This window comes from Bufo bufo, chromosome 10, assembly GCF_905171765.1.
Source record: "Bufo bufo chromosome 10, aBufBuf1.1, whole genome shotgun sequence".
Classification (NCBI taxonomy): Eukaryota; Metazoa; Chordata; class Amphibia; order Anura; family Bufonidae; genus Bufo; species Bufo bufo.
The window spans coordinates 25,190,750-25,217,353 of NC_053398.1; the positions used below are offsets into that span (position 1 = coordinate 25,190,750).

Below are 26,604 nucleotides of genomic sequence, written 5' to 3' on the forward strand. Positions count from 1 at the left end.
AAAATTCCAAAGTAGTTTATTTTTTATATACGAGACAGCATATGAAGAGTCCCCAGGGTACTCAAAATTCTGAGTTACCTGCAGGACAAATAACACTCAAAACAAATGATCTTCCTGATGTGAGCCAAGATAAGCCAAGGAAATTATTGAGTCCAAAGCTGTGCTTCGTCAGTGATCATGCCTGAAGATAGATACACTTCCATGCCAACTTTATCTCATACATTTACATGGTGGTATTACATATTTTTCTTTCAGGATTGAAGGGATGCTATTTTTCTTTAAGGGGATTTTCTGGTAAATAATAACCTATCCGCAGTATAGGTCATCATTATCGCATCGGCAGGGGTCCGAGTCCCAGCACCCCTGCCAATCAGCCGTTTCAGGGAGCCGCCGCAGCAGGCAGCACTCCAGGCACAGCGTAGTACATAGTATAGTGGCTGTGCTTGGTATTGCAGCCCAGCCCTATTTACTTCAATGGGGCTGAGGTGCAGCTAGGCCATGTGACCGATGTATGGTGACGTCATTGCCCTAGGAAGAAGCCATGGCATTCATTGAGCACCTGACCTTTTCTAAAAGCTGATCGGCAGGGGTCCCGATAGGATAGGTCTTCAATATCTATTCCTGGATAACCCCTTTAATAAATCTAACAGTATGAAAAAATAATTTTGTAAGACTGTTCACATGAGGGTCATTTAAAGTTTATATTCTGAACCATTTGCCTAACAAGGCCTCATGCACACAACCATATTTTCATTCCACGTCCGATCTGCATTTTTTTGTCCTATTCTTGTCTGCTTTTGGCCTTTCTACAATAGTGTGGGCCATGCGAAATGGGAAACTGTGGGACACACACGGCCGGTATTCATGTTTTGCGGACAGCAAAATGGATATGGTTGTATGCGCCAAATTTCCATAGATTTCTTTAAATTGAAATATGAAGTGGGCCTGGTGGCTAAATATCTTTATCAGATATTCGAGAATATGAACTTTCTGAACGACCCTTTAAATTGGAGGAGTCTCTGCCTGAAGTTCTCAAATTTGACATCAAGAATAACACAGCATGCAGATGATATTCTTGCCGACAAATGATAGGGACCCCAACAGACGCCATTATGAGTCAAGTGTCCCGGCTGCAGTTATAGACACTGAAGTGACGATACCAGTGTGAACATAGCCTTATATAAACCTCATTTCTGTTGTGTGTTGCAATGTAGACAATAGATATTTTGCTTCCACTTGCAATGGCTGCATCCAGGTTCGGATATATGTAAGAGACTACAATAAAAGCATATTTAGCTGCATTCAGATACTACAAAGAAGGTAAAGATCTCATACTGACTTTTCCACTTCATGATTAAACAGCTTTATTTAAAATAGATTTAGACCGCCTCTGAGCGATCCATTGGAGGCACGGCTCAAACGGTCCAAGTCCAGAGCCGCTGCAATGCTCATTCTGCTCAAGCGTCAGAAATACTATGGAGACTGTTCTTCACTTTGTTTAAGTTGAGTTTCCAGGAGTTGAGAATATCGTACAACTGTTGCCACTGCTGCTTCCCGAAGGTCCTGTGTGTGCTGTGACTAGAGGAAATAAATAAGAATGTCAATCCTACAATACGGCCGAGAGTGCTCTGCAATTATTCCAACTGCAGTTTAATCATTTCATCCCGTGCTGCCGGTTCCAGAGTACAATTCTAGTTTTTACAAGCCCAACTATAGAACGACGTGCGGGCTAATTAGCATTCAGGCCACTTTCGCGGTCATTAAGTGAAATGTGCTGGAAAATAGGACACTTTCATTAAATAAGCTAATCACATTCAGCTCTGGGCTTTAATAAAATTATGATAAATAGGCAGCATTTAACTACAAGCACATGACGGGAACGGGCTCAAAATATTAAACAGATATATTATGTGAAATAATAATTAAAAAAAAAAGTCTAGATTGCACACTGCGGCCGGGAAATGATTGCCTTACCTCACAACAACTTTCTTCTGTGTCTGGTCAATTTTGCAGTACACCATCTTTGTTTTCACGGCTGGAATTATAAGCATGAGGACCACGTATGTTACAAAATAACAAGGTGTGAGGTACTGTATACGGCCTCATGCACACGAGCGTATGTATTTTGCAGTCCGCAAAATACAGATACCGTCCTGGTTGCATCTGCATTTTTTGAGGACCTATTGACTTTAATGGCTACGTGGGTCCACATTTTGAGGACATGTTCTGTTTGCATAATGGACACACAGATGCAAAAAGCACATGGATCATCCATATGCTTTCCGCATCCATATGTCAGTTACGCAAAAAGACAGAATATGTCCGCAAAATGTTGACCACGGACCTATTGAAGTCAATGGGCCCCTAAATAAAAAATGCAGACAGCACACGGACTGCAGCCATAGTTGGCGGACCACAAAATGGATACCGTGTGTGCATGAGGCCTATATATAAGAACATACACTGTATAAAGGAGACCAGGGGCTTTCAGTCACAAGCCTTGATAGTGGTCAGCGTATATATATGCCAATATAATCTTGTGTGCGCCAAATTTCCATAGATTTCTTTAAATTGAAATATGAAGTGGGCCTGTGGCAAATTCTCAAGTACCCCCTCCCCCTAAACAGTGTCAGCTATGGAGTAAGAGCCTTAGGACTCATACGTGTGGGGGTATTATGACTCCGTAATAGATTAGTATTATTACTATTAAAGTTTTTTTTTTTTTACTTCAGCAAATGGCATTTATTATGTAGTGAAAGTGAATACCAGGCACTCATTAATGTATTGGGATTGTCCATATTGCCTCCTTTGCTGGCTGGATTCATATTTCCATCACATTATACACTGCTTATTTCCATGGTTACGAACCACCCTGCAATCCAGCAGCAGTGGTCGTGCTTGCACACTATAGGAATAATCATCATCCTATGCACACTCCCACGCTCCTGGCCACCAGGGAGGCCTTTTCCAATAGTGTGCAAGCACGACCACCACTGCTGGATTGAAACAAGCCCTGTACAATGTGATAGAAAAATGAATCAAGCCAGCAAATGGACAATCACAATACATTAGTAAGGCCTTGTAGTAACTTTCTCTACAGGATAAATGCCATTTGCTGAAGTGAGAGAACATTGCTATATGTAAACCGTATATCAGATGCCGATAGCTTTATCACGCGGGTATGAAAATCCTACAAGGAGACATACCATCAATTACAAAGGCTTCCACATCATCCGCTCCAAGTTGAAGCTCCTGCTGAATGGTATCAAATGAAATCTCCTTGTTTTCCGCCGCCATTCCCATAAACGTAAGAAGCCGCATTTTTTCTGTGTTTTGCTCATGCGAGAGACCTAAAGAAAAATCAAATGTAGACCTGCTCATCCAAAAAGCTCTGATCACCATAATGCTGTTCTGTGTTGTTGGACCAATCATTTTTCAATAACATAAAACATCATTGTGAGGGTGGTTTATTCTAAAAGCTTTTTTTTTTTTTTTTTTTTTTTTAGGTATCAAATAATGCAGGGGCCAGATTTTAAACGCTGGCCAACACGGAATTATATGAAAACACTTAGTCAGTTATGGGCCTCAGTAGTCCCATTTGCGTGACCAGGGGTTGGCTGAGCAGTCACGTTAACAAAGGATGTGATGTCATCAATTCTGGTCTGACAGGAACCAGACCCGCAGACTTGCTGATGTCTTAAAAGGGGTTCACCAGGGATTAAGAAAATGGAAATACTTAAATATTACTTTATTATAAATATTTTACCAAATACCTTTCATTAGTTATAATGGCTTGTTTTGTCTGGGAAGCAATCAGGAGAAATAAAATGACTGCCGTCTTGTTAGCACACACACAACCTCTTCTAATCACACAGGAGGACAAGTTACTTCACAACACTGACTTTAGTTGAATCTCTGTGAGACAAGAAGTAGAAGATCATCATCCCTGACCAGTAGAGCAGAGAAGAGGATGAGGCAGCTCTTTACTTCAGTGTTGTGAAGTAACTTGTCCTGCTGTGTGATTAGGACAGGTTTTGTGTGTACTAATAGGATGGAGGCCATTTTATCTCTCCTAATTAGAGACGAGCGAATCGACTTCGGATGGAACATCCGAAGTCGGTTTGCATAAAACTTCGTTCTAAAACTGTACGAAGCAGGAGCTCTGTACAGTATTTTTTTTTAAATCAGATACATTTTTATTATTTTGTAAAAATAAACAATATCATTTTACAAAATTCTTGTGTCATATATTATGTTCAACACAGTGCAAAAATACTCATCGTACAAAACAGGATAGTCAATAAACAGGATCCTTAACAAAGATCCAACAACCAAACTCCATAAATTTTGTTTAATAAATTGATTATATCTGTCCAATAGCCCTGTAGCGCACTGCAATTCCACAGCATATGGCGCAATCCGGCCCCTTCTTCCCCACATTTCGGACACTTGGAGTCAGATCTATATCCCACCTTCTATAAGAAGATTGGAGTTCTATATACCCTGTGTATCATATAGAGTTGAGACAGTCCAGCCGCTTCGCTAGGGGTTAGAGCAGGAATCTGTGCAAGGACTTCTTCCCATTGGCTGTCCGAGATGGGGCCCACATCCCTCTCCCACTTCAACTTAACTTTGAGCGGATATTTTTTCAGCTGCTCATATAGCAAAGTATTATAAGCATCCGAAATGGCTCCTTTTACAGGACCTGGTTCTATCCGTTTTTTAAGCATGAGATGTGATACAAATTGTAGGGGGCGCACTTTATCCTGCGAACTGATAGCGTGCCTTAACTTAAGGTATTTACAGAAATGGGTAGACGCTAGGCCATATTCAGTGCAAAGTTGTGAAAATTGTTTTAGGATACCTTGTGAATATAGTTGACCTAAATTCCATAGTCCTTTACGTTCCCAATCAGAAAATCCCTGCAGTTTGGACAATTCTATTAAATGAGGGTTATTCCAAACAGGAGACAGGTCCAATAGTTCCTGGACACCCAGAATTTCCCTAACTTTTCCCCAGACCTTCCTCATTAATCCTACTACTGGGAGGGGTTTAAAAGGGTCAGGTAAATCTTTCTCCATAATCGAAATAGGCTGGCAGACCCCAGATGCCCACTTCACCAATTCTCCACATCTCTCTCAGGGACCCCCAGCCCTTAAAGTGTTGCAACTGAGCTGCTAAGAAATATTTAAAGGGTTTAGGTAACGCCAGTCCCCCCCGCTTCTTTACTCCGCTGTAATGTTTCATATCGGATTCTACTATTTTTATTTTTCCATAACAAGGATCTAAATATTCTCTGTAACTTATAATAATAATAATGCATGGGAATCCATACTGGGGAGTTATGCAATATGTAGAGCAATAGCGGCATCCATATCATCTTAAGAAGATTACCTCTACCTATCATTGAAGTAATAACTTCGGCTCATCGGAGCCAATACATTATAATACTGTACAGAGCTCCTGCTCCGTACAGTATTAGAACAAAGTTTTATGCGACTTGACTTCCGATGTTTCATCAGAAGTCGGTTCGTTCATCTCTACTCCTAATGATTGCTCCCTAGACAAAATGAGTCATTATAACTAATGAAAGGTATATGGGAATATATTTATGATAAACTGAAATTTAAGTATTTTCAATAATTTTTATTTTCTTAATTCCCGGAGAACCTCTTTAATGAACTTAAAGACTTAAAGGTTTAATTCACCTGCTGAAGGCAAAGCATGACCTTCAAGGCCAGTATCAACAATCAAACCCTGTAAGTGATATATTCTAACTTAGGTCTAAACAGTGAGATACATCATCTGGCAGCGGTAATATCCAACCTAGGCTCTTATCAGAGTCTAAGGTTGACTTTTTGTTTTTTTTGCTATGTAACCAGGGAAAGCCACGTCAAGGCAAAGTGGCTACCATTCTGCCTTCGTGATCTGTACATGCCAGTAGGTCAAGAATAAAAACGTGGAGGGACGTCAGTGCTTTTGCTGTCAGTATATACACAATTACCACTGATTTGTTTTTTGTTTTTACACTATTAGGACACTACATTACAAGGACAAAATTAGGGAAAAATTCCTGGATTCTGGTGTCTGATACCTTCAATCCCATAGGATTATATGGGGTCATTTATCAAACTGGTGTAAAGTAGAACTGGCTTAGTTGCCCATAGCAACCAGATTCCACCTTTCATTTTTGACAGCTCCTTTGGAAAAGAAAAGGTGGAATCTGATTGGTTGCCATGGGCAACTAAGCCAGTTCTACTTTACACCAGTTTGATAAATGACCTCCACAATTCGCAATGTGTAGCTGGACTATGTGAGGTCAGAGCAGCAGACACACACGTGTATGTAGTTCTAGGCCGAGAAATCTCCACGGCAGAGTAATGTCAAGCTACAAAATTCCTTTATTCCTATTTGTGTCATCTATGACATCTGTAATATCGCTCCTCATTTGTTAAACCATTTGCTTGTAAAAGGAAATACGGGTATATACTGTACTGGGATGCATAAAACGAAGGGGTTTATCACATTACATGCTTTGTCACTAATTAGGTGTATAATTAGCTGTAATTACAGCAGGGGAGCAGACAGCCTATCAAACAAAAAAATTAAAGCAGCCAAAAGGCCTTTGGTCAAGCATCTCAAAAGTATAAAAATCAATTAGTACAAATTAACATAATTAACAAATGAAGGCTGATTGACTTTGTAAAAGAGGCCCGATGCTTGCAAGCAAATATTAGGTGAACATGAGAGGGCGATCCGGATGACAAATTGTAACGCTAGAATTTTAATTAGTAATCAAGGAATCAGCACATTCTTGCCAGAGAACTAACACAAATCAAATTAGATGCCGTCTAAAATAAACTTCCCAGTACAATTAACGTCACCCAGCGCTCGGCAATATCCTGCTATCTTGGGAATCTGTGAGACTTACTGCAAAGTCATCAGTTCTTTAAGGACTGCTTACAGTGGCTAGGACTGCTGTCTGCACGTGAATCCAAGAAACTAGAACATCTCCAGCATGGAGTCTGTATGCTCTCCCCATGTTTGCATGAAGGCCCTCTGGGGTACAGACAGCTTTAATTGGCATGTGTGTGTGGCTGAGAAAAAAAAAACGATACCAGATTTGGATAGTTTTTATTGTGTTTTACTATTTAAAAAAATTAAAAAATAAACATTTGAAAAAAAAAAAAAGTTTTCTTTGCATTGCCAATTTCTGACAGTGGTAAGTTTTTAAAATTTCTATCCACGGAGGTGTATGAGGGCTTTTTTTTTGGTGGAACAAACTGTAGTTTCTATTGGTACCATTTTTGGGTTCTGTACAACTTTTTGATCACTGTTATTCAAATTTTTTTGGGAGGGGGGCAAGATGACCAAAAAATGGCGAATTGTCAGTTTCTCATTTTTTTTTCTCCATATATATTAATAGTTCAGGCATTTTCGGGCGCAATTTTTAACTGCGGGGGCTACGATCAGAAGGCAGAGGGAGCCCTTCTCGCTGCTTAACTCCACAGATGCCACAATCACTTTGGAAGGCGGGATCTTAGGGGTTAAAGGACCAGGTTCAGTGTAATTGCCGTTCCTCATCATTGCGGCTGGGTGTCTGCTGTATTATACATCGGGCACCCACCACTGCGTATGGAGAAGGGTCAGCACAACAGCCCGCTCCATACAACCACTTACACATCATCACGTACATGTAGGTGATAATGCGTGAAGCGGTTCAATCATCAAAATGTTATAAAACTGCTTGTAGTTAGGGGACAGGGAAGAGGCGAGGAAGGAAGTGTAAAGGAAGCCCTAAAAATATATAGAAGTATTTGTCATGTATGCAATCTAATAAATTAGGTTTAAAGGGAACCTATAACCTTGAAAGTTCTATGCAACCTATAGGCAGGATGAGCTGAGAAGAGTGATATTTACTTCTGTAAATAGCAGTGAACGGAGAGAGCTTCACACGTTCAACCTCCTCTCCGTTCCCGGCGGCGCACAACAGGGCCCCCTTCTTGTGATAGGAATGGGTCCCAGAGGTGGGACCATCACCTATTGGACATTTATGGCGTATCCTGTGGCTATGCCATAGACGTCCAGATGGGAAGACCCCTTTAAATTAATAAAATTTAAGTACACTGAATCTTTCCCCATGAAACTATATAGCAATATGTTCAGCAACTCCTGGTCTTCCTCCGTGCTCCTACTGAATTTTGGGTTCTATGTAATTTACAACTACATAAAATTCTGTACTTTAATCACTTCCCTACCATCGTAATATACCTTGGTAGTAAGGTCTTTAAAAATGGTGCTCGCTCCAGAGCAATGCGGGCCCATAGCCATCAGCCTGCTGTTTCGCACAGCAGACACCCACGGCTAATATCTGCGATTGGCGTTAACGCTAATCACAGACTTTTAACCACTCAGATGCCATGGTTAAATGTAACCACAACATCTGAAAAGTAAAAAAACAGGAACACCACACTTCCGGGGCAGGAACGCCTTCCCCTGGCTGAGATTCCTTAGTAGTAAAATGCCAGAGCCTGTACAAAGCTTTTTACAATGCCTTTTACTGGAATTTTCCAATGTCGGCCAACAGGTGGCAGCACTGCACTGGAATATACTAAAGTTTGTATTCACTAATGAATACAAATCCATTAGTGAATATAAATGGCAATCTATCTAATGAGCGCATGCTGGGGTCCCCTTGGGGGGCCTAAAAAAAAGTTAACTTTTTTTTTTAAAATATATATAATAAAAAATAAAAAAAAATGTAAGAATTCAAATCACTCCTTTTCCCCATAATTAAAAATAAACAATAAAAAAAATAATCATAGGCATCTGAAAATGCCCGTACCATTAAAATACAACAATATTTACCTCATATAAAAAATTCCGTAACGAGAACGAGCTCCACAGATGTAACTATAAAAAAAGTTATGGGGTGGTCAGAATATGGCGATGGAAAAAAAAATTAAAAAGAAAATTCCAAATTGTTTTTTCAAATATTAAACACAAGAAAAACTATATCGTTTTTCTTGTGTTTAACACTTAGAAGAAGAAAAATTTGGAAAAGTTTTTTTTTCTGTCCGCCATTTCTAAAGACCTTTTTTGTAGTATTGCTGTAATCGTACTGACCAAGAAAATGAAGGTAACAGCTTAGTTTTATCGCATGGTGAATACCGTAAAAACAAAACCCATAAAACTGTGGAGGAATTTTTTTTTTTTTTCCCCCCCAATTCCACCACGTATGGAATATAAATTTAGAAAATACAACTTGTCCCACAAAAAAACAAAAAATAACAAGCCCTCATGTGGCTATGTGAACAGAAAAATAAATTTAGGGCTCAGAAAAGGCAGGGAGTAAAAAACAAACGCAAAAAGTGAAAATCGCCCCCATAATGAAGCAGTTAAACATAAAAATGTGATGTTTACTCCATACAGCAACAGTACATCACAAAAAAGTGCAGTATACAGACTGTACTGTAATAAACCCATCAAGCAAACATATACTAAGTGCTTGTGTGCTTGTAGCACGTCTGACAGGTTTACATCTGGACGCACAGTTCTGTTGGGGTAATGTATAGAGTAGCCTCATTCCCTCATACCGGATCTGTGCGTTATATAACAGGTGTACATACAATCCAGGACTGTGTAGATGGAACTAAATTTGCTGTCAGGCGTAGTTGTCAGAACCGTAGTGTATTTATTCCGGTAATGCGTCATTTACCTTGTCTGGCATTGGCTCTGACCCCTTTCCACAGAAAGGTAACGGAGTGGCAGAATGGACGGGGGAAATGGGAAGGGGGGGTAGATTCAATATGGAAAATGTAATTGTAGTGCGCTCAATGGCTGATGGACCTGTGCACTTTTGAAACAGTCAATTACACATTAATGGGGGAGCGGCACAGTGTTAATGACTACTCCCTTTTCGCTTGGTCTGTAAATAAAGAGGCTGCTGACATTAACATTCCATCACACGGACGCATGCTAGGGAGCAAATTAACAGCGCCGGACTGGATCGCCAAGGTTTGCAGGACCTCAGTCCAGTTTTCTGTTTTCCTTACAAGTCTTTTGACATTTCTCTTAAAGGGGTTCTGCAGTTTGTTTAAACTGATGTCCTATCCTCTGGATAGATCATCAGCATCTGATCGGCAGGGGTCCGACACCCGGGACCCCCGCCGATCAGTAGTTTGAGAAGGCAGAGGTGCTGACAGCAGCGCCGCGGCCTTCTCGCTGTTTACCGCAGGCCCAGTGACATCACGACTAGTGTTACTGGCCTGGGCGGGGCTAATCTCTGTTCACTTGAATGGAGCTTAGCCCCGCCCAGTGATACTAGTCGTAACGTCAGTGGGCCTGCGGTAAACAGCGAGAAGGCCGCGGCGCTACTGCCAGCGCCTCTGCCTTCTCAAACAGCTGATCGGCGGGGGTCCCGGGTGTCGGACTCCTGCCGATCAGATGCTGATGATATATCCAGAGGATAGATCTTCAGTTTAAAAAAACTGCAGAACCCCTTTAATCCCCCAAGGCTGCATGAAGGGCAAAAATGTGGAGGCCCCAGCCTTTTGCCATTAGCAAATGAGCTTACGATCATTGCTGGGTCCTAATTCTTGTATCCAGCATCCTAAACTTAAGTCAATGCAGATGGGCCATGAAGACACCGTGCAACAGGCTTTAAAGTGGTTTCTAGGAGTTAAATATTGATGACCTATCCTCAGGTTAGGGCATCAATATCTGATTGATGGGGGAAACTGACTCCCAGGACCTCCACCGATCAGTTGTCTGAGGGGACTGTGGTGCTGGGGCCTCTTCATAGTATACCAGTATACCATTGAGCAGTAATTTTTCTTTTAACCCTTTAAGGACAGGGTGATATTTCATTTTCATTTTTTATTCCCTGCTTTCCTTAAGCCATAACTTTTTTATTTTTCCGTTCACATAGCAGTATGAGGGCTCGTTTTTTGCAGGACAAGTCATACTTTCTATCAGCATCAATTTATATTACACACGATTTAGTGGGAAGGAGGAAAAAAAAATGGGGTGAAATTACGCAGTTCTGCCATAGTTTTATGGGTTTTTCCTTTCTATGGGGTAAAACTGACCAGTTACCTTCATTCTACAGGTCAGTATGATCACAGAAATACTACATTTATAGATTTTTCTTGTGTTTAGTAGAGTTTTTTCTTTCCAACGCCATATTCTGACCCCAATACCTTTTTTTATAGTTATGTCTATGAAGCTGTGTGAAAGCTCAATTTTTGTGGGGCATTCTGTAATTTTTATTGATACCATTTTGGATGTGTATGACGTTTGATCACTTTTTAGTGATTTTTTTTATGGGGACGTGAAGCAACAAAAAAAACGTTGAATCGGCCCTCTTTTTTTTTCATTATGGTGTTTGAAAAGGCAGAGGCCATTTATACTTTAATACTACGGGCGTTTTCGGATACTGCAGTGCAAATGACCTTAATCTTTTTATTGTTTTTTTTTATTATGGGTAAACGAGGGGTAAGGCTTCTTTCTGCTTGTCTGGCATGGGAACAGCCTGCCGGATCCATACTAACGCTTGCACACGTGCTGCCGGAAGTCCGGCCTGGCCCCTTTCATTATAGTGTTCCCCTGCCAGAACAGCCTACCATACGAGCCTAATTTGAATTTTTATATATTTTTTGAAATGTTAACTTTTTATTTTCTTTTACTCATATACTAAGTTCCCTTAGAGTACTTTAACAAGCAATTGTTAGAATGCTTGTCCCATAGACTGCAATGAAATACCATTGTAGCCTATAGGAGTTGCGCTACGTTCCTATGGAGCCCCGCCACCTGAAGGTCTCCATAGGAACTACTGCAGTGGTAGCCTCGGATCCTTCAGCGGTTACCACAAGGAATGAACGGCTTCTCATGATTATCACCTCAGATGCTGTGGTCACAAGTAAAGAATGGACATCCTGAAGAGGTTAATGTAATGACATTGCTCAGAGTGTCTCGATCATTCAGCCTCCTCTCCTGCTTGCACTAATCGGTGTCGGGCAGGGAGAGAGAGAAGTGTGATACAGCAAAACGCTATATGAGTGCTTTACCGGGAGGTCTGGTCCCACTGCATCACCCTGACTACAAACTGTAAGAACAAGGCAATTTTTAGCAAGATTTTTCTTGCTAAAAATTGCGCCTTATAGTCCCAAGATACAGTATATTGATATTGTTACTTCAGTCATCAATTTACTTACCCAGTGAGTCAATGAAATCTTTGTTATTCTGGTAAAACTTGACATATGAAGAAAGCTTGGCGCTCACGAATATCGTCAGGAGCTTTAAACACAAACAGGACATACTTTTAATTTTTCCAGAAAGAACTAAAAAGCATCAAGTACAGTATATGTCTTTTCATCGCCCCCATAATAATCACACGTTGTGCACTTTCCATATGATTCGGTGATGATTGTGAGAAGTGATGATTTCTCCCATTAGACAAAACCGTAATTTAGGACAATTACATCCAGACCTGAAGCCCGTGTAAAGTGAAGATGGTACAAGACTACCTAAGTGATCATCCCAAGAAAGTATCACCCGTCTACAGGACTGGGAACCCTAGCAGTCCTGAGAACGAGAGGCCAGAGTCCCCTCTTTGAATGCAGCAGCTGAGCACACGTAGGTGACCATCGCCTTCACATCTCTGGGTCTGAGAGCACGGTCTACATCACTGCCATTGAAGTAAATGGAGCAGTGGACCTACATGTTTATTACCATTTATTCAAAGAGGGGACTCCTAGTTCTTGGGACTACTGGGGTTCCCAGCTGTTGGACCCCTGCAATACAACAATTATTACCTATCCTGCGGATAGATAAATGCTTTTTAATATAATAATTTTTATATAATAATATTATTAGAAAACCAAAATTCTACTTACATCATGAATGAGCTCGCCTTCTAAAAATTTCACTGGTTTTAAAGCAAGAAGGTGATCGAGTAAGAATGTCTTGGGATCTTTTAATGCTCTCACGATGCATCTAAGTCAAAGAAAAATAAGGGAGTCAAATCATTTAATGGTAGGTTCACAACTTCCCTGCCCAAAAAAAAAGGTTAAAACTAATAAAACATGCTTCAAGAGGTGGTATAGTAAGTTATCCTATGCTGGCCATGTCAGGAACTGGCAGGTGGATATCCTGAGCTTCTGTTCCATACAGGTACGTCGTTACCGGCATATGATCTAATCATGGAAAGTCATCAAACAAGTCTATATATATTATACAATGGCAATGACCTATTTACTACTCAAGCTTTCCTTCTGATAACTGAATAGTTAGAGCTAACGGCACATGGCTGTATACCAAGACTGAAATACTGGACATCCAGAATAAGCAAAAAAATGGGTGGATTTAAGGGGTGTTCCACATCTTATTATATTATATAGTTAGGCTATGCTGTAACCTCCTATTCTGTTGGGGGTCCAATGTCTGCAGATCCAGAGAACAAAAAGCACAGTGGCCTCTTTGGGGTTATCCCTGCACACCAGGACTCCCACTCAACCCTGTGCAGGGCAGTGGTATTGCAGTTTACTACAGAGCTGGCAAATGGGGGCGCTGTTGTGTGTATCTATCTCTGCAGCTTCTTAAAGATCAAGGATCTAGATAATCAGATGCCCATTTAATGGCATATCCTAGTGAAAATATTTTTAGTAAAAGCTGCAACTTTCACAGCTTAAGGGTACATGCACACGTTCAGGATTCATGTGCGGAGAATCCGCACTGAAATCCGCAGGTAAATCCGTGCGGTCAATCCGGTCAATGCGAATTTTCCTAAGTGAATGGAAAAAATCTGGTCAGGAAAAATAAAATAAATTGACATGCTGCGGATTTTAAAATCCGCGTGGAAAAAAGCCACACCGTGTGCATTGAGAATTTAATTTCAAATTCTCATAGAATACAATGTACATGACCTACGGTGCGGATTTTCCACACGCAATCCTGATCGTGTGCATTTAGCCTAAAGAGTAACTAAACCTTTATATGAAGTTTTAATATGTTGTCCCCAATGCCCCATTTCTAATATACTTTAATAAATCAATTTTGTATTTTTATTATACTTTTATTTCCCTAAAGCGCACCATTCACTGTGCACTTAAAACTCTGTTCTCTATACACCGCTGACAGCTCAGCGGTGTACACATTTTATAAAAGGGGCCGCAGCAGTGCTGTGAATATGGGCAGGAGCGCATATTGCTGCTCCTGCCCATGCTCCCCGGAGAATTACCAACTCCTGGTATAGCACATGGGTACCCATGTACTATGCCAGGATTAGCGTAGCGGAGCAGGCAGAAGCAGGAGCCCGTCCGCTCAGCTAAGGCTACTTTCACACTAGCGTTTTTGCTGGATCCGGCAGGGTTCAGCAAAAACGCTTCCATTACTGATATAACAAACCATCTGCATCCGTTATAAACGGATCCGGTTGTATTATCTTCAACATTGCCAAGACGGATCCGTCATGATCTCCATTAAAAGTCAATGGAGGACGGATCAGTTTTCTATTGGGGCAGAGAAAACAGATCCGTCCCCATTGACTTTCATTGGGAGTCATGCCGGATCCGTCTTTCTCCGCATCCCAGGACGGAAAGCAAACTACAACATGTTGCGGTTTGCTCTCTGGTATGGAAATGCAACTAAACGGAACGGAATGCATTTTGGAGCATTCCGATCTGTTCAGTTTTGTCCCCATTGACAATGAATTGGGAAAAAACAGAATTTTTTTCCGGTATTGAGCCCCTATGACGGATCTCAATACCGGAAAACTAAAACGCTAGTGTGAAAGTAGCCTAATTCTGGCATATTACATGGGTACAGGGTACCCATGTGCCATACTAGGAGTTAGTAATCCTCTGGGGTGCACGGGCAGGAGCAGCAATATGAGCTCCTGCCCGTACTCACAGCACTGCTGCAGCCCCATAAAATGTGTATCCGTACACCGCTGAACTGAGTTTTAAGCGCACAGTGAATGGTGCGCTTTAGGGAAGTAAAAGTATAATAAAAATACTAAATTGATTAAAAAAGTATATTAGAAATAGTTTTATTATGGCATTAGGAACAACATATTAAAACTTCATATACTCGTTAATGAGTGAGCAGCACAAGATAATGCAGGGAGGACAGAATGGACAATTTGGTTAAAGGGGTTGTCCCACAAAAAATATTCTGTAGTTTTCATACCAGGTCCTGGATTTGAATACTTTTGTAAATGCATGTAATTAAAAATGTTATATAGACACCGAGTTATTCACCTAAATGTATCTGCATAGCGCCACCTGCTGTGTTTTTTTTTCCTTACTGCTCTGTCCACCTCGCTGAGGTGGACACACATGCTTAGTTCCATTCTTCAACTGCCTCCTGAGCTGTTATAGCAAGAGAGCTACAGTGGAAGGGACACGCCCCAAGCTTGCAGCAGAAAGTACACACCCCTGAGCTGCTAGCGTGATATCAATCTGATAGAGCAATTGAAACAAAGAATGGGGAGATCTCTGGATCCATGTGAGGTACAGGGCTGGTTCTAGCTTTGTTAGAAAGAGATTGTCGTGAACTATATGATGTCTGAATTTCATTTTTTACATTCATCATGGGATAACCTCATTAATATTCTACCTGTGTGCATCGACGCGGGCCTGAGAGGCGTTATCGTCTGTGTAACTTCCCAGCAGCTCCACCATCACTTTAGCTGCCTCCTCACTGTAAAGAAAAGATAGAAATCAGCGATCAAGTGTGTACACAAGTACAATTGTAAAAGGAGGGCGACGTGAAGAAATCCAAATCATCACAGGAACAAAGGACTCTAAAGGGAGAAGACACATGGGGTGAACAGTAGAGATAGGGCTGGGCGATTAGGGCAAAAAAATAATCTTGATTATTTCAACTTTATAGACGATTATCAATTATAATCTCTTTTTTTTTTTGCTAAATCAACTAAAACATGCTGAAAACACAAACTGACAATTTTCTTTATATAAATAACTAACATTTTAATATATTTTCGGCAACTTTTCCATTGCATCAACAAACAGGTTCAGTCTGTACACATGCTATGGTAAAACAATGCTACAGCATTTTATGTATTATTTATTTTATGCACTTGTATAACGCTACTATATTCCGCAGCGCTCTACAGACATTAGCAACGGGCTGTCCCCAATGGAGCTCACAATCAGAGTTCCCCATCAGGATGTCTTTGGAGTGTGGGAGGAAACCGAAGAACCTGGAGGAAACCCAGGCAAACACAGAGAAGATACAAACTCCGTGCAGATGTTTTGTCCTTTGTCGGATTCAAAACTAGGACCCCAGCGCTGCAAGGCACCAGCGCTAACCACTGAGCTGCACCATATCTGCTTTTATAAATGACACCCCGTGCAGACAGCGGAGCGCCCAGCTTTGACAATGACAGCACTGCTCTGACTAGGTACCACGAAAAACTCTAAATTTTCTCTGCAACAGAATTTAATTAAAGGGGGTTTCCGAGGCTTTGATGGTGATGGCCTATCCTCAGAATAGGCCATCAATAATAGATCTGTGGAAGTCCACCTCCCATCAACCCTGCCAGTCAGGGTGAGCGACATTACGTTCATCGGTCACGTGGACTAGGCGCAGTTCAGTCCCATTCAAGTTAATGGGGCTGAGCTGCAATACCAAGCACAGCCACTAAACAATGTATCTGAGAAAGGGGACAGACTGCCCCCAAAACGCATCATACTTGTTTTTTTTTTTATTTATTTTAACATTTTAATAAAATATTATCTCTGAGGACCCTGCCTTCATTCCTCCCTTTAGATCACTATTCCGATTTCTGAGGCACCATGTAAAGCACCAGCTACCGGGATCACAAGTAAAAGTAGTGCAGGTGTTTGTACAACTCAATCTGGTGAGTGCATTCCTGTTCAATACCATTTTAATGGTTGGGAGAGTTTGCACTATGGAGCGCCTTGGATTTTATATTTTTTAGTGAGTATCCAATGGAAGGCACTGTGCTTGGTAAGCTGCGGCGTTCACCAGAGCGCAGTACCTTTCTCAAACAGCTGATCAGCAAGGGCGCCAGGTGTCAGACCCCCGATATCGATGACCTATTCTAAGGATAGGTGTTTAATATCCAACACCCAAAAAACTTCTGCTAGACAGAAACAAGGTGACTGTGAGGCAGTGATGACACCCTACTGCTACGCCATATATACAGATAAGAATATGCTTTATCTTTTAATAGCTGTTGAAAAAAAAAAAAACATTAACTGGTCAGTTGTCTATGCCTGGTATGGTACTGCGGCCTACAAGGAAGGGAATAACGGAGGTAATTGTTCAATAGCTTTGCTCCATAACACTGAATTACAAAAGGCGTAAATTTAGACGCAGGCCACATTCGCACAAAAACCTGTTACTTTTGGTTGTATCGGTTTCTCTAAGCACTTTTTTCAAAAACAATTCATGGTTTAGCAGAAGAGGGCATTGCCTCCTGCAGAAATTGGTGTAAATTAATAGTGTAAATCTACACCAGCTCATAACTGGCATAGATCTGATTTTATTGTGCACGATCAGGCAAAGATATAACTAATTTATTAAGAGGCCTCTTGTCCCATCTCACTCCAGTGCAAGGATGGGCAGATGTAGGGTCTTAGTAAATTCCCCTCAGTGTCACACTGGCAACCTTTAGCCTTGGGGTCAAGTAAAAAAAATAAACCCAGACCATACTGACCCCATGGCATGAGATTTTTTAAAAGTGCAAGTGAGGCTGGGGTTAAAGGCGGACTATCACAACCTTTTGTTGAGACACAGGGTTTTTCTGCATATAATGAAAACCGTGGGAATTTTATGCCTCTGTCAAACAATACAATATCACTTTAATAGTGGTAATTTTTTTTTAAAGAAGTGTATAGACTCAAGAATAAAGTCGACCACACACAAGACAGCTGTAGGTGGAAACAAATCTCTACACCAAACAACCAAATTTCATCAGTCATGAAACTGAACAGCCCCTTTAAATACCAGGGAAAAAAGGACTGAGCATGGTGAAAACCAACATGCCCGATCGTTCTGAACCATGACATCTGCTGTCATAAAGCTCCCATAACACTGTCAGCTTATTGACAGGTTCAGCACGCTTTATGTCTATAGTTTTCTTTAAACTAACTTAAGCAGAGGCTTAAAGGGGTTGTCCCACCATAATACTTTGCAGTTTTCAAACCAGCACCTGGATCTAAATACTTTTGTAATTGCATGTAATTCTAAATTTTGTACAGCCACTGAGTTATTCAATAAAATGTATCTGTACAGCGCCACCTGCTGTTCTGTTTTTTCGTATTTCTCTGTTCACCTCAATGAGGTGGACGCACATGCTCAGTCCTATCCTTCAACTGAGCTGTGATAGAGTTCCAGCACAAAGGACAAGATCTCTGAGCTGTGTTAGGGAGAGAGCTACAGCAGAAAGGACACACCCCCTGAGCTACAGCAGAAAGGACACGCCCCCCTGAGCTACAGCAGAAAGGACACGCCCCCCCTGAGCTACAGCAGAAAGGACACGCCCCCCCCCTGAGCTACAGCAGAAAGGACACCCCCCCCCTGAGCTACAGCAGAAAGGACACCCCCCCCCTCTGAGCTGCCAGCCGGAAATAAATCTACCAGAGCAATAGGAGCAATGAATGAGGAGATCTCTGGTTCCATGTAAGGTACAGGGCTGGTTATAGCGTTGTTAGAAAGAGATCGTCAAGGACTATATGATGCCTGATGTTCATTTTTTTTACAGTAATCAAGGGACAACCCCTTTAATTAAACAGGAAAATACAGCTACCTCCCCACCACCGTCCGAGGATTATGTACCTCTTTTTGCAGTCCACAAGTGCCTCATAGATTAGTCTGAGTAGAATGTGCTTCTTCTCTGTGCTGAGGTTCCAGTCAACGATCCATTTTCGAACCTGAAATATATAAAAAGCAGTAAGATAAATGCAGCGCCGATGAAAAGGTTTGTACACCTGTTACTACAGGAGGAGGGCACTCACCTGGTCAAGATCTGTTGGAATGTATACTATAGCTCCGCAGGTAGCTGCCACCTTGACGAGGGCGCAGTACACCGTGTACCTGACTGGGGTACCCTTATCCATGCCATGGAACAGATTGCTCAGCCTATGGAAAAAACATACCCAATACTTATAACATTATAAAACCTGATCATGAAGCATGAACAGGACGACAACAGATCAGAATCAGTGCTACCTGCAAAATAGCCACAACTGAAAGGGACAAGATTTTTGTTTTTTTCTTTGTGATTTTTCTTAAAGGCTATGGCCCTGATTTATCATTCCTTCACTCCAGAATTCTGGCATCAAAAAGTCACAATATTTGACATTTTTTGCACCCGCGTACGCAAAATTTAAGCGATTGTGAAAAAGTCGCAAATTTTTGCGCACTCACTTGCGCAAAAAAATTGCGACTTTTTGCATTTGTACACCACTCACTCCAGTTTTGTAATAAAGGCGGAAAAGTGGGTGTGGTTAGCTATGTTAATGAGATTCACTCCAGATTTATCATTGCAACTTTTTTTACAAGTCGCAATCTCACTCCAGGAGGAGGAAAACTGGAGGAGCTTCTCTAGAAAGAAGTGGTAGGTTTAAGGACAAGCCAAATTTATCCAAGAACCTGTGACATTTGATAAATGTGGCACAAAGTATTCCAACACAGACTCAAGCAAAACTGACTTCAAATATTCTACTCATGATAAATTCCCCCCTATGTACACCTTTGGTGCATTTCTTTATGATTGCATTTCACTCATTTTGGGCTAAAAGTCATTATTTCAATTGGTCTTTATTAAAATTTTCAGTAGTTTTTGTGATACGTGGGGTAAAAAAAAAAAACAGTCTATTTGCAGACTTTGCCTCCTGAGTGTGAAGCCTTATCTCTGATCTCCTGACCTCATAAACACTCTAAGGCTGGGTTCACACGAGCGGATGCCGTGCGTGGCATCCGCTCCGTGAAAGAGTGCCAAGACCCGATGCAGACTGCAGCGGCACGGAGCGTTAACATGACTGATAATGCTCCGTACCTCTCTGTGACCTCTTTACTACGAAATCACAGTGACAACTGTGATTTCGTAGTAAAGAGATCACAGAGAGGCACGGAGCATTATCAGTCATGTTAACGCTCCGTGCCGCTGCAGTCTGCATCGGGTCTTGGCACTCTTTCACGGAGCGGATGCCACGCACGGCATCCGCTGGTGTGAACCCTGCCTAATGGTCCCTTTCGTGTTTACACAGCGTGATCGGCCACTGAGAAACCATGATCTTTTGTGCTGCACAAAAGATACAATTACATGATGAGCGAGCGTTTTGCTCGTTCATCAGGTAAATCGGCGGTGCATTTACACTGCCAGAAAAATCGCTATGTACACCTTAGGCTACTTTCACACTAGCGTTCGGGTGTCCGCTCGTGCGCACCGCTTGAAGGGGCTCACGAGCGGCCCCGAACGCATCCGTCTGGCCCCAATGCATTCTCAGTGGAGGCGGATCCACTGAGAATGCATCCGCCTGCCAGCGTTCAGCCTCCGCTCCGCTCAGTGAGCGGACACCTGAACGCTGCTTGCAGCGTTCGGGTGTCCGCCTGGCCGTGCGGAGGCGAGCGGATCCGTCCACACTTACAATGTAAGTCAATGGGGACGGATCCGCTTGAAGATGACACCATATGGCTCAATCTTCAAGCGGATCCGTTCCCCATTGACTTTCAATGTAAAGTCTGAACGGATCCGCTCAGACAACTTTCCCACTTAGAAAATTTTCTAAGTTTTAATGCAGACGCATCCGTTCTGAACGGATGCGAACGTCTGCATTATCGGAGCGGATCCGTCTGATCAAACATCAGACGGATCCGCTCCGAACGCTAGTGTGAAAGTAGCCTTAGGGGGCCCATTTTTTATTATTGCATTTTGCTCATTTTGGGCTGAAAATCATTTTTTCAATTGGCCTTTATTCAAAATATTGAGCCGTTCTGTGACAAAGGATTAACTGTTTGTCTAGCTGCCCGAATCATACTTTCACTTTGTGCCTGTCATCTAATAACCCTTATCTCTAAATTACTTAAAGATCATAAACACTTATTTAAGCCACATTCTTATCAGTAAGATAAGGACTGAGCTAGAACAAGTGCTTATGATGTCAGAGATAAGGCGCCATCAGTTGAGCTGCCTGATGGGAAACCGTAAAAATACAGAGCATGCTTCTACAGAATCTTAAGGCTGTACAGAGAAAGGGGCTTAATATTTTTGATAATGACCAATTGAAAAAATGAGTACAATACAATAATAAATAAAAAATTGTCCTCCAAATCATTAGTTCATAATTGCCATTTCCCAATCCATTTATATGACCACCAGAGACTGGGAAGAGGTTACTCACAGCTGCAGCCTTAAAGATGGCCGTTCACCTTCCCGAAATTTGACAAGTTTCTCGCATAGGCTTTCGATGAGAGCTTCCTGCTTGTCTGGCTCCAATATCAGTAACAGAGAGACCACGCTGTTCATAACGCTCTCCACATCTGTGAAAAAGACATCAGGGCGGTCATCAGCTGGCACACGAGAGGTTACATACAACTACCAGCGTCCTCTGTAATAGACGACTGCCGCCATACCTTTATCATCCTCCTTCAGGCAGACATCACAGGCTTCAATAATTTGGGCCAAGTCGATGTGAAGACCCCCCTCTGAATTCTCCTCGGAGATCTCTGCGCCTTTAGATTTCAAATATGCACGAAGCTCAGCTGCCTGGAAAAATACATTATTTTTTTTTGAGGAGACCACAAACCCTTATCACCACTGAGCAGTTGGCAGCGGGACTGATACAGCAACTTCCACAGTAGCCGTGCACTGAAGACATTGGATATTCCAGGTTTTTATATTTTTATGTCCCCAATGTTTCCATTGATACCTATTAAAAGTTACCTACCGGGCCATCAATGTGCTCCCCAGTCAAATGATATGCTCCTGGCGATTCTTGGATCACGTGCTGCACGCTGGGGGGGTTACAACCCACAATGAACGTGTTAGCCATCACTGACGACACATTCATTGCCTGCCCCCTGCTCTCCATGATCTCAGTGCATGCCAAAGAAGAAGTGCTGCCCCTTACCAACACTCTACCCCTTTCCCCATGACGTGACTGCTGCAGGCAATCATTGGCAGTAGCAGTGCCACATCAACACCACTGAGGTCAATGCTCTGGCCACTGATTGGCTGCAGTGATCACATGCTGTAATGTTGACGTGCCACCTCTGAAGCCAGTTAAACAGATGGGGACTCGGGGAGCATTGGCACAGAAGTATCCGGGGAGTTTTATTTCTTAAGTTTTGACCATTGTAAGCAGCTTGGAATTGGGCAACCCCTTTAAAGGGGCATTCCGGTTAGCGCTGTTAAAGCTATAACTATTAGATCGGTGGTCCTACCACTGATCACAAGGGCCACATAACCCGTGAAATCGCCTCGAAAATGGACAGAGCAGCTGGTCAAAAAATGTGCACCGCTGCTCCCTTCTTTTCTATGGGAGAGCCGGAGATAGCCAAGTACAGCGCTCTACTATTTCCGGAATTCCCATAGAAATGAATATAGTGGGGTCGTGCATTTCTGACCAGCCAATCCAACTATTTCAGGAGGGCTCCACAGGACCCTGGTGATCAGTAGAGGCCCAGCGGTGGGATAGGGGATAACTGTGAGTAACCAGAATACCCCTTTAATGTGGTCTGTGGTCCCTTCATTCTCATGACTGGACTCCTAACTCCCACCTCTATAGGTTTAAAGAGGACCTTTCACCGATTTTGACCCTATGAACTAACTATACAGACATGTGGAGCGGCGCCCGGGGATCTCACTGCACTTACTATTAACCCCGAGCGCCGCTCCGTTCTGCCGCTATGCCCTCCGGTATCTCCGCTCACTAAGTTATAGTAGGCGGAGATACCAGTCCCTAAGTTATGGTAGGCGGAGTCTGCCCTAGCGCTGGCCAATCGCAGCGCAGAGCTCACAGCCTGGGAGGTTATTTTCTCCCAGGCTGTGAGCTCTGCAATGCGATTGGCCAGCGTTAGGGCAGACTCCGCCTACCATAACTTAGGGAACGGAGATACCGGAGGACATAGCAGGAGAACGGAGCGGCGCCCGGGGATGATAGTAAGTGCAGTGAGATCCCCGGGTGCCGCTCCACATGTCTGTATAGTTAGTTCATAGGGTCAAAATCGGTGAAAGGTCCTCTTTAAGGCGACTTTCACATCTGCGTTTTTGCTGGATATGTCATGGATCAGCAAAAACATTCCGTTAGGATATTACAACCGTCTGCATTCGTTATGAACAGATCCAGTTGAATTCTCTCTTAAATAGCCATGACGGATCAGTCTCTAAAACCATCGTTAGTCAATGGGGGACGGATCAGTTTTCTTTTGTGTCAGAGAAAACTGATCCGTCTCCATTGACTTATACAGTCCTGATCAAAAGTTTAAGACCACTTGAAAAATGGCAAAAAATCTTATTTTACATTGCTGGATCTTAACAAGGTTCCAAGTGGAGCTTCAACATGCAACAAGAAGAAATGAGAGTGAGACAAAACATTTTTTGAGCATTCAATTTAATGAAAATAACGATTAAACTGAAACAGGCTGTTTTTCAGCTGATCCAAAGTTTAGGACCACATGCCTTTAAAAGGCCAAATCTGTGCAAAGATGTGGATTCATTGTCATTTTCTGCCAGGTAGTCACACGTTGTGATGGCAAAGGCCAAAAAAACTCTCCCTTTTTGAGCGTGGTCGGGTTGTTGAACTGCATAAGCAGGGTCTCTCACAGCGCGCCATCGCTGCTGAGGTGGGACGAAGTAAGACAGTCAGTTGGAATTTCTTAAATGATTCTGAGGGTTATGGAACAAAAAAGTCAAGTGGAAGACCCAAAAAAATTTCATCAGCACTGAGCCGGAGGATCCAATTGGCTGTCCGTCAAGACACTGGACGATCCTCGACCCAAATTAAGGCCCTTACTGGTGCTGACTGCAGCCCCATAACCATCAGACGGCATCTGAGACTGAAGGGCTTCAAAAACAAAGAACGTCTTCAAAGACCTCGTCTCCTTGAACGCCACAGAACTGCTCGTTTGGACTTTGCAAGAGAGCACCAAACATGGGACATTCAAAGGTGGAAGAAAGTTTTATTCTCTGATGAGATTTTTTTTTTTTTTAACCTTGATGGTCCTGATGGTTTCCAACGTTACTGGCATGACATGCAGATCCCACCTGAGATGTTTTCTACGCGCCACAGTGGAGGGGGCGCCATAATGGTCTGGGGCGCTTTTTCCTTCAGTGGAACAATGGAGCTTCAGGAAGTGCAGGGGCGTCAAACGGCCGCTGGCTATGTCCAGATGTTGCAGAGAGCATTCCTCATGACTGAGGGCCCTCGTCTGTGTGGTAACGACTGGGTTTTTCAACAGGACAACGCTACAGTACACAATGCCTGCAGGACAAGGGACTTCTTCCAGGAGAATAACATCACTCTTTTGGCCCATCCTGCTTGTTCCCCTGATCTAAATCCAATTGAGAACCTTTGGGGATGGATGGCAAGGGAAGGTTACAAAAATGGACAACAGTTCCAGACAGTAGATGGCCTTCGTGCGGCCGTCTTCACCACTTGGAGAAATGTTCCCACTCACCTCATGGAAACGCTTGCATCAAGCATGCCGAAACAATAACGGCGGAGCTACTCATTACTGAGTTCATGTTTGGAAGTTGGATTTCTGTTTTGGGGGGGTTTAGTTTTTTTTTTGGAGGTGTGGTCCTAAACTTTTGATCAGCTGAAAAACAGCCTGTTTCAGTTTATTCGTTGTTTTCATTAAATTGAATGCTCAAAAAATGTTTTGTCTCACTCCCATTTCTTCTTGCTGCATGTTGAAGCTCTACTTGGAACCTTGTTAAGATCCAGCCATGCTAAATAGGATTTTTTGCCATTTTTCAAGTGGTCTTAAACTTTTGATCAGGACTGTATTGTGAATCATGACAGATCGTATGGCTCCGCATCCCAGAATGCACTCTGACACGCTGCTTGCGGCACTTTTGTGTGCGTCGTGGGAACGGGATGCATTCTGGTGACTCCGTTCCCTTAAGATCAGTTTTGTCCCCATTGTCAACGAATGGGGACAAAACTGAAGCGTTTTCCTCCGGTATTGAGCCCCTATGACGGATCTCAATAGAGGAAGGGGAAATGCAGATGTTAAAATCACCTAACCGTCCTTTGTTGCACTGATGTGACCGCGCTCAGGCCATAACCCATTCCAACCTCTAAGGCTACTTTTCACACCTGAGTTTTACTTGCCGGTATCGAGATCCGTCATAGGGTCTCAATAGTGGGGGAAACGCTTCCGTTTTGGCCCCTAATTCACTGTCAATGGGGACAAAACTGAACTGCAGGGACCAGAGTCACCAGAATGCATTCCGTTCCCATGACGGACGGACGGACACAAAAGCACAGCAAGCAGCGTTTATGAGTGCGTCATGGGACACTGATCAAGACGGTTCTGGCACAAAACACAATGTAAGTCAATGATGCCGGATCCGTTTTTTCAGACACGAAATAAAACAGATCCGGCGCCCATTGACTTCGTGCCGGAATCAGTCTTGTTCATTCAGAAGATAACACAACCGGATCTGTTCTGAACGGGTGCAGACGGTTGTATTATTGACTGGATGCGTTTTCGCTGATCCCCTGACCGATCCGGCAAAAACGCAGATGTGACAGTAGCCCAATGGAAACATTTCTGGACAGAACATAGTGGGCAGTAGAGAATTTTTGGGTGGGTTTTCCTTTTAAAGGCCCAGATAACATTAGATTGATCCATATGATATCTGTACATAACCTGATTTGCCTCAGGTCCCGGCCAATCGCTCTCAGTTCATTAGAAGTCAATGTAAATGTGAACTATGGTGGTCACACACGATGTACATTGTCCTCTATAGCGGTATAATGGGGGCACCATGCATCACTATGAGGATACAGGGACACTAGCGGAAGGGGAAGTGGGAGCCACTGTAACCAATCAGGACCCTGCTGTCATTTTCCAGAGAGCTTCTGAAAATGAGAGCTGGAATCTGATTGGTTGCTATGGGTAACTCCTCAGTGACCAATCAGAGCCCAGTTCATTGGTTGCTAGGGACAACTGCACCAATTATCTGCAGCACTGAAGGGGAATGGAATCTTCAGTTCTCCGTATGCTGCAGCACCAAAGGTCCCAGAAACCCCTCAGTTGGGGCACTATTCAGCCCAAAGTCCTATCCCCTCACGAGGAGCTGAGACCTGACACACGCCCGTATCCCCTCACCTGATCCTCCTCGGACACATCTATAAAAGCCGGGACACTCATGGCTGTACGGCCTTCTAGCGCACGCCGCCTAGCTACCGGAAAAGGGAAGGGAGCCGGCGAGCACTTCCGGGTCAGGGCTAGGACGCGTGACGTCAGGAGAGCGGCGATGTAGGGCGAGCATGCGCAGTGGGGTGAACGGCGAGTGTCGCTATACAGGGGAGGCGCAGCCATTTTGTTGGTTTGAGTACTTTGAGCTGCTTCTCTAAGGTAGTAGCATACATACTTGCG

At 42.9% G+C, this 26,604-nt stretch overlaps 1 protein-coding gene across 1 annotated transcript; it reads right to left on the reverse strand.

Moving 5' to 3' along the window:
- Positions 1-26,453, reverse strand: EIF3M (eukaryotic translation initiation factor 3 subunit M). The gene is made up of 11 exons (XM_040410057.1): positions 26,335-26,453; positions 21,628-21,760; positions 21,396-21,534; positions 19,008-19,131; positions 18,829-18,923; positions 15,619-15,702; positions 12,897-12,996; positions 12,216-12,297; positions 3,207-3,350; positions 1,975-2,035; positions 1-1,578 (listed from the first exon to the last, which is right to left on the reverse strand). The coding sequence occupies exons 1-11, from the start codon at positions 26,374-26,376 to the stop codon at positions 1,458-1,460; spliced, it is 1,125 nt and encodes a 374-aa protein (XP_040265991.1). The 5' UTR covers positions 26,377-26,453; the 3' UTR covers positions 1-1,457.
- Positions 26,454-26,604: the final 151 nt, after the last annotated feature.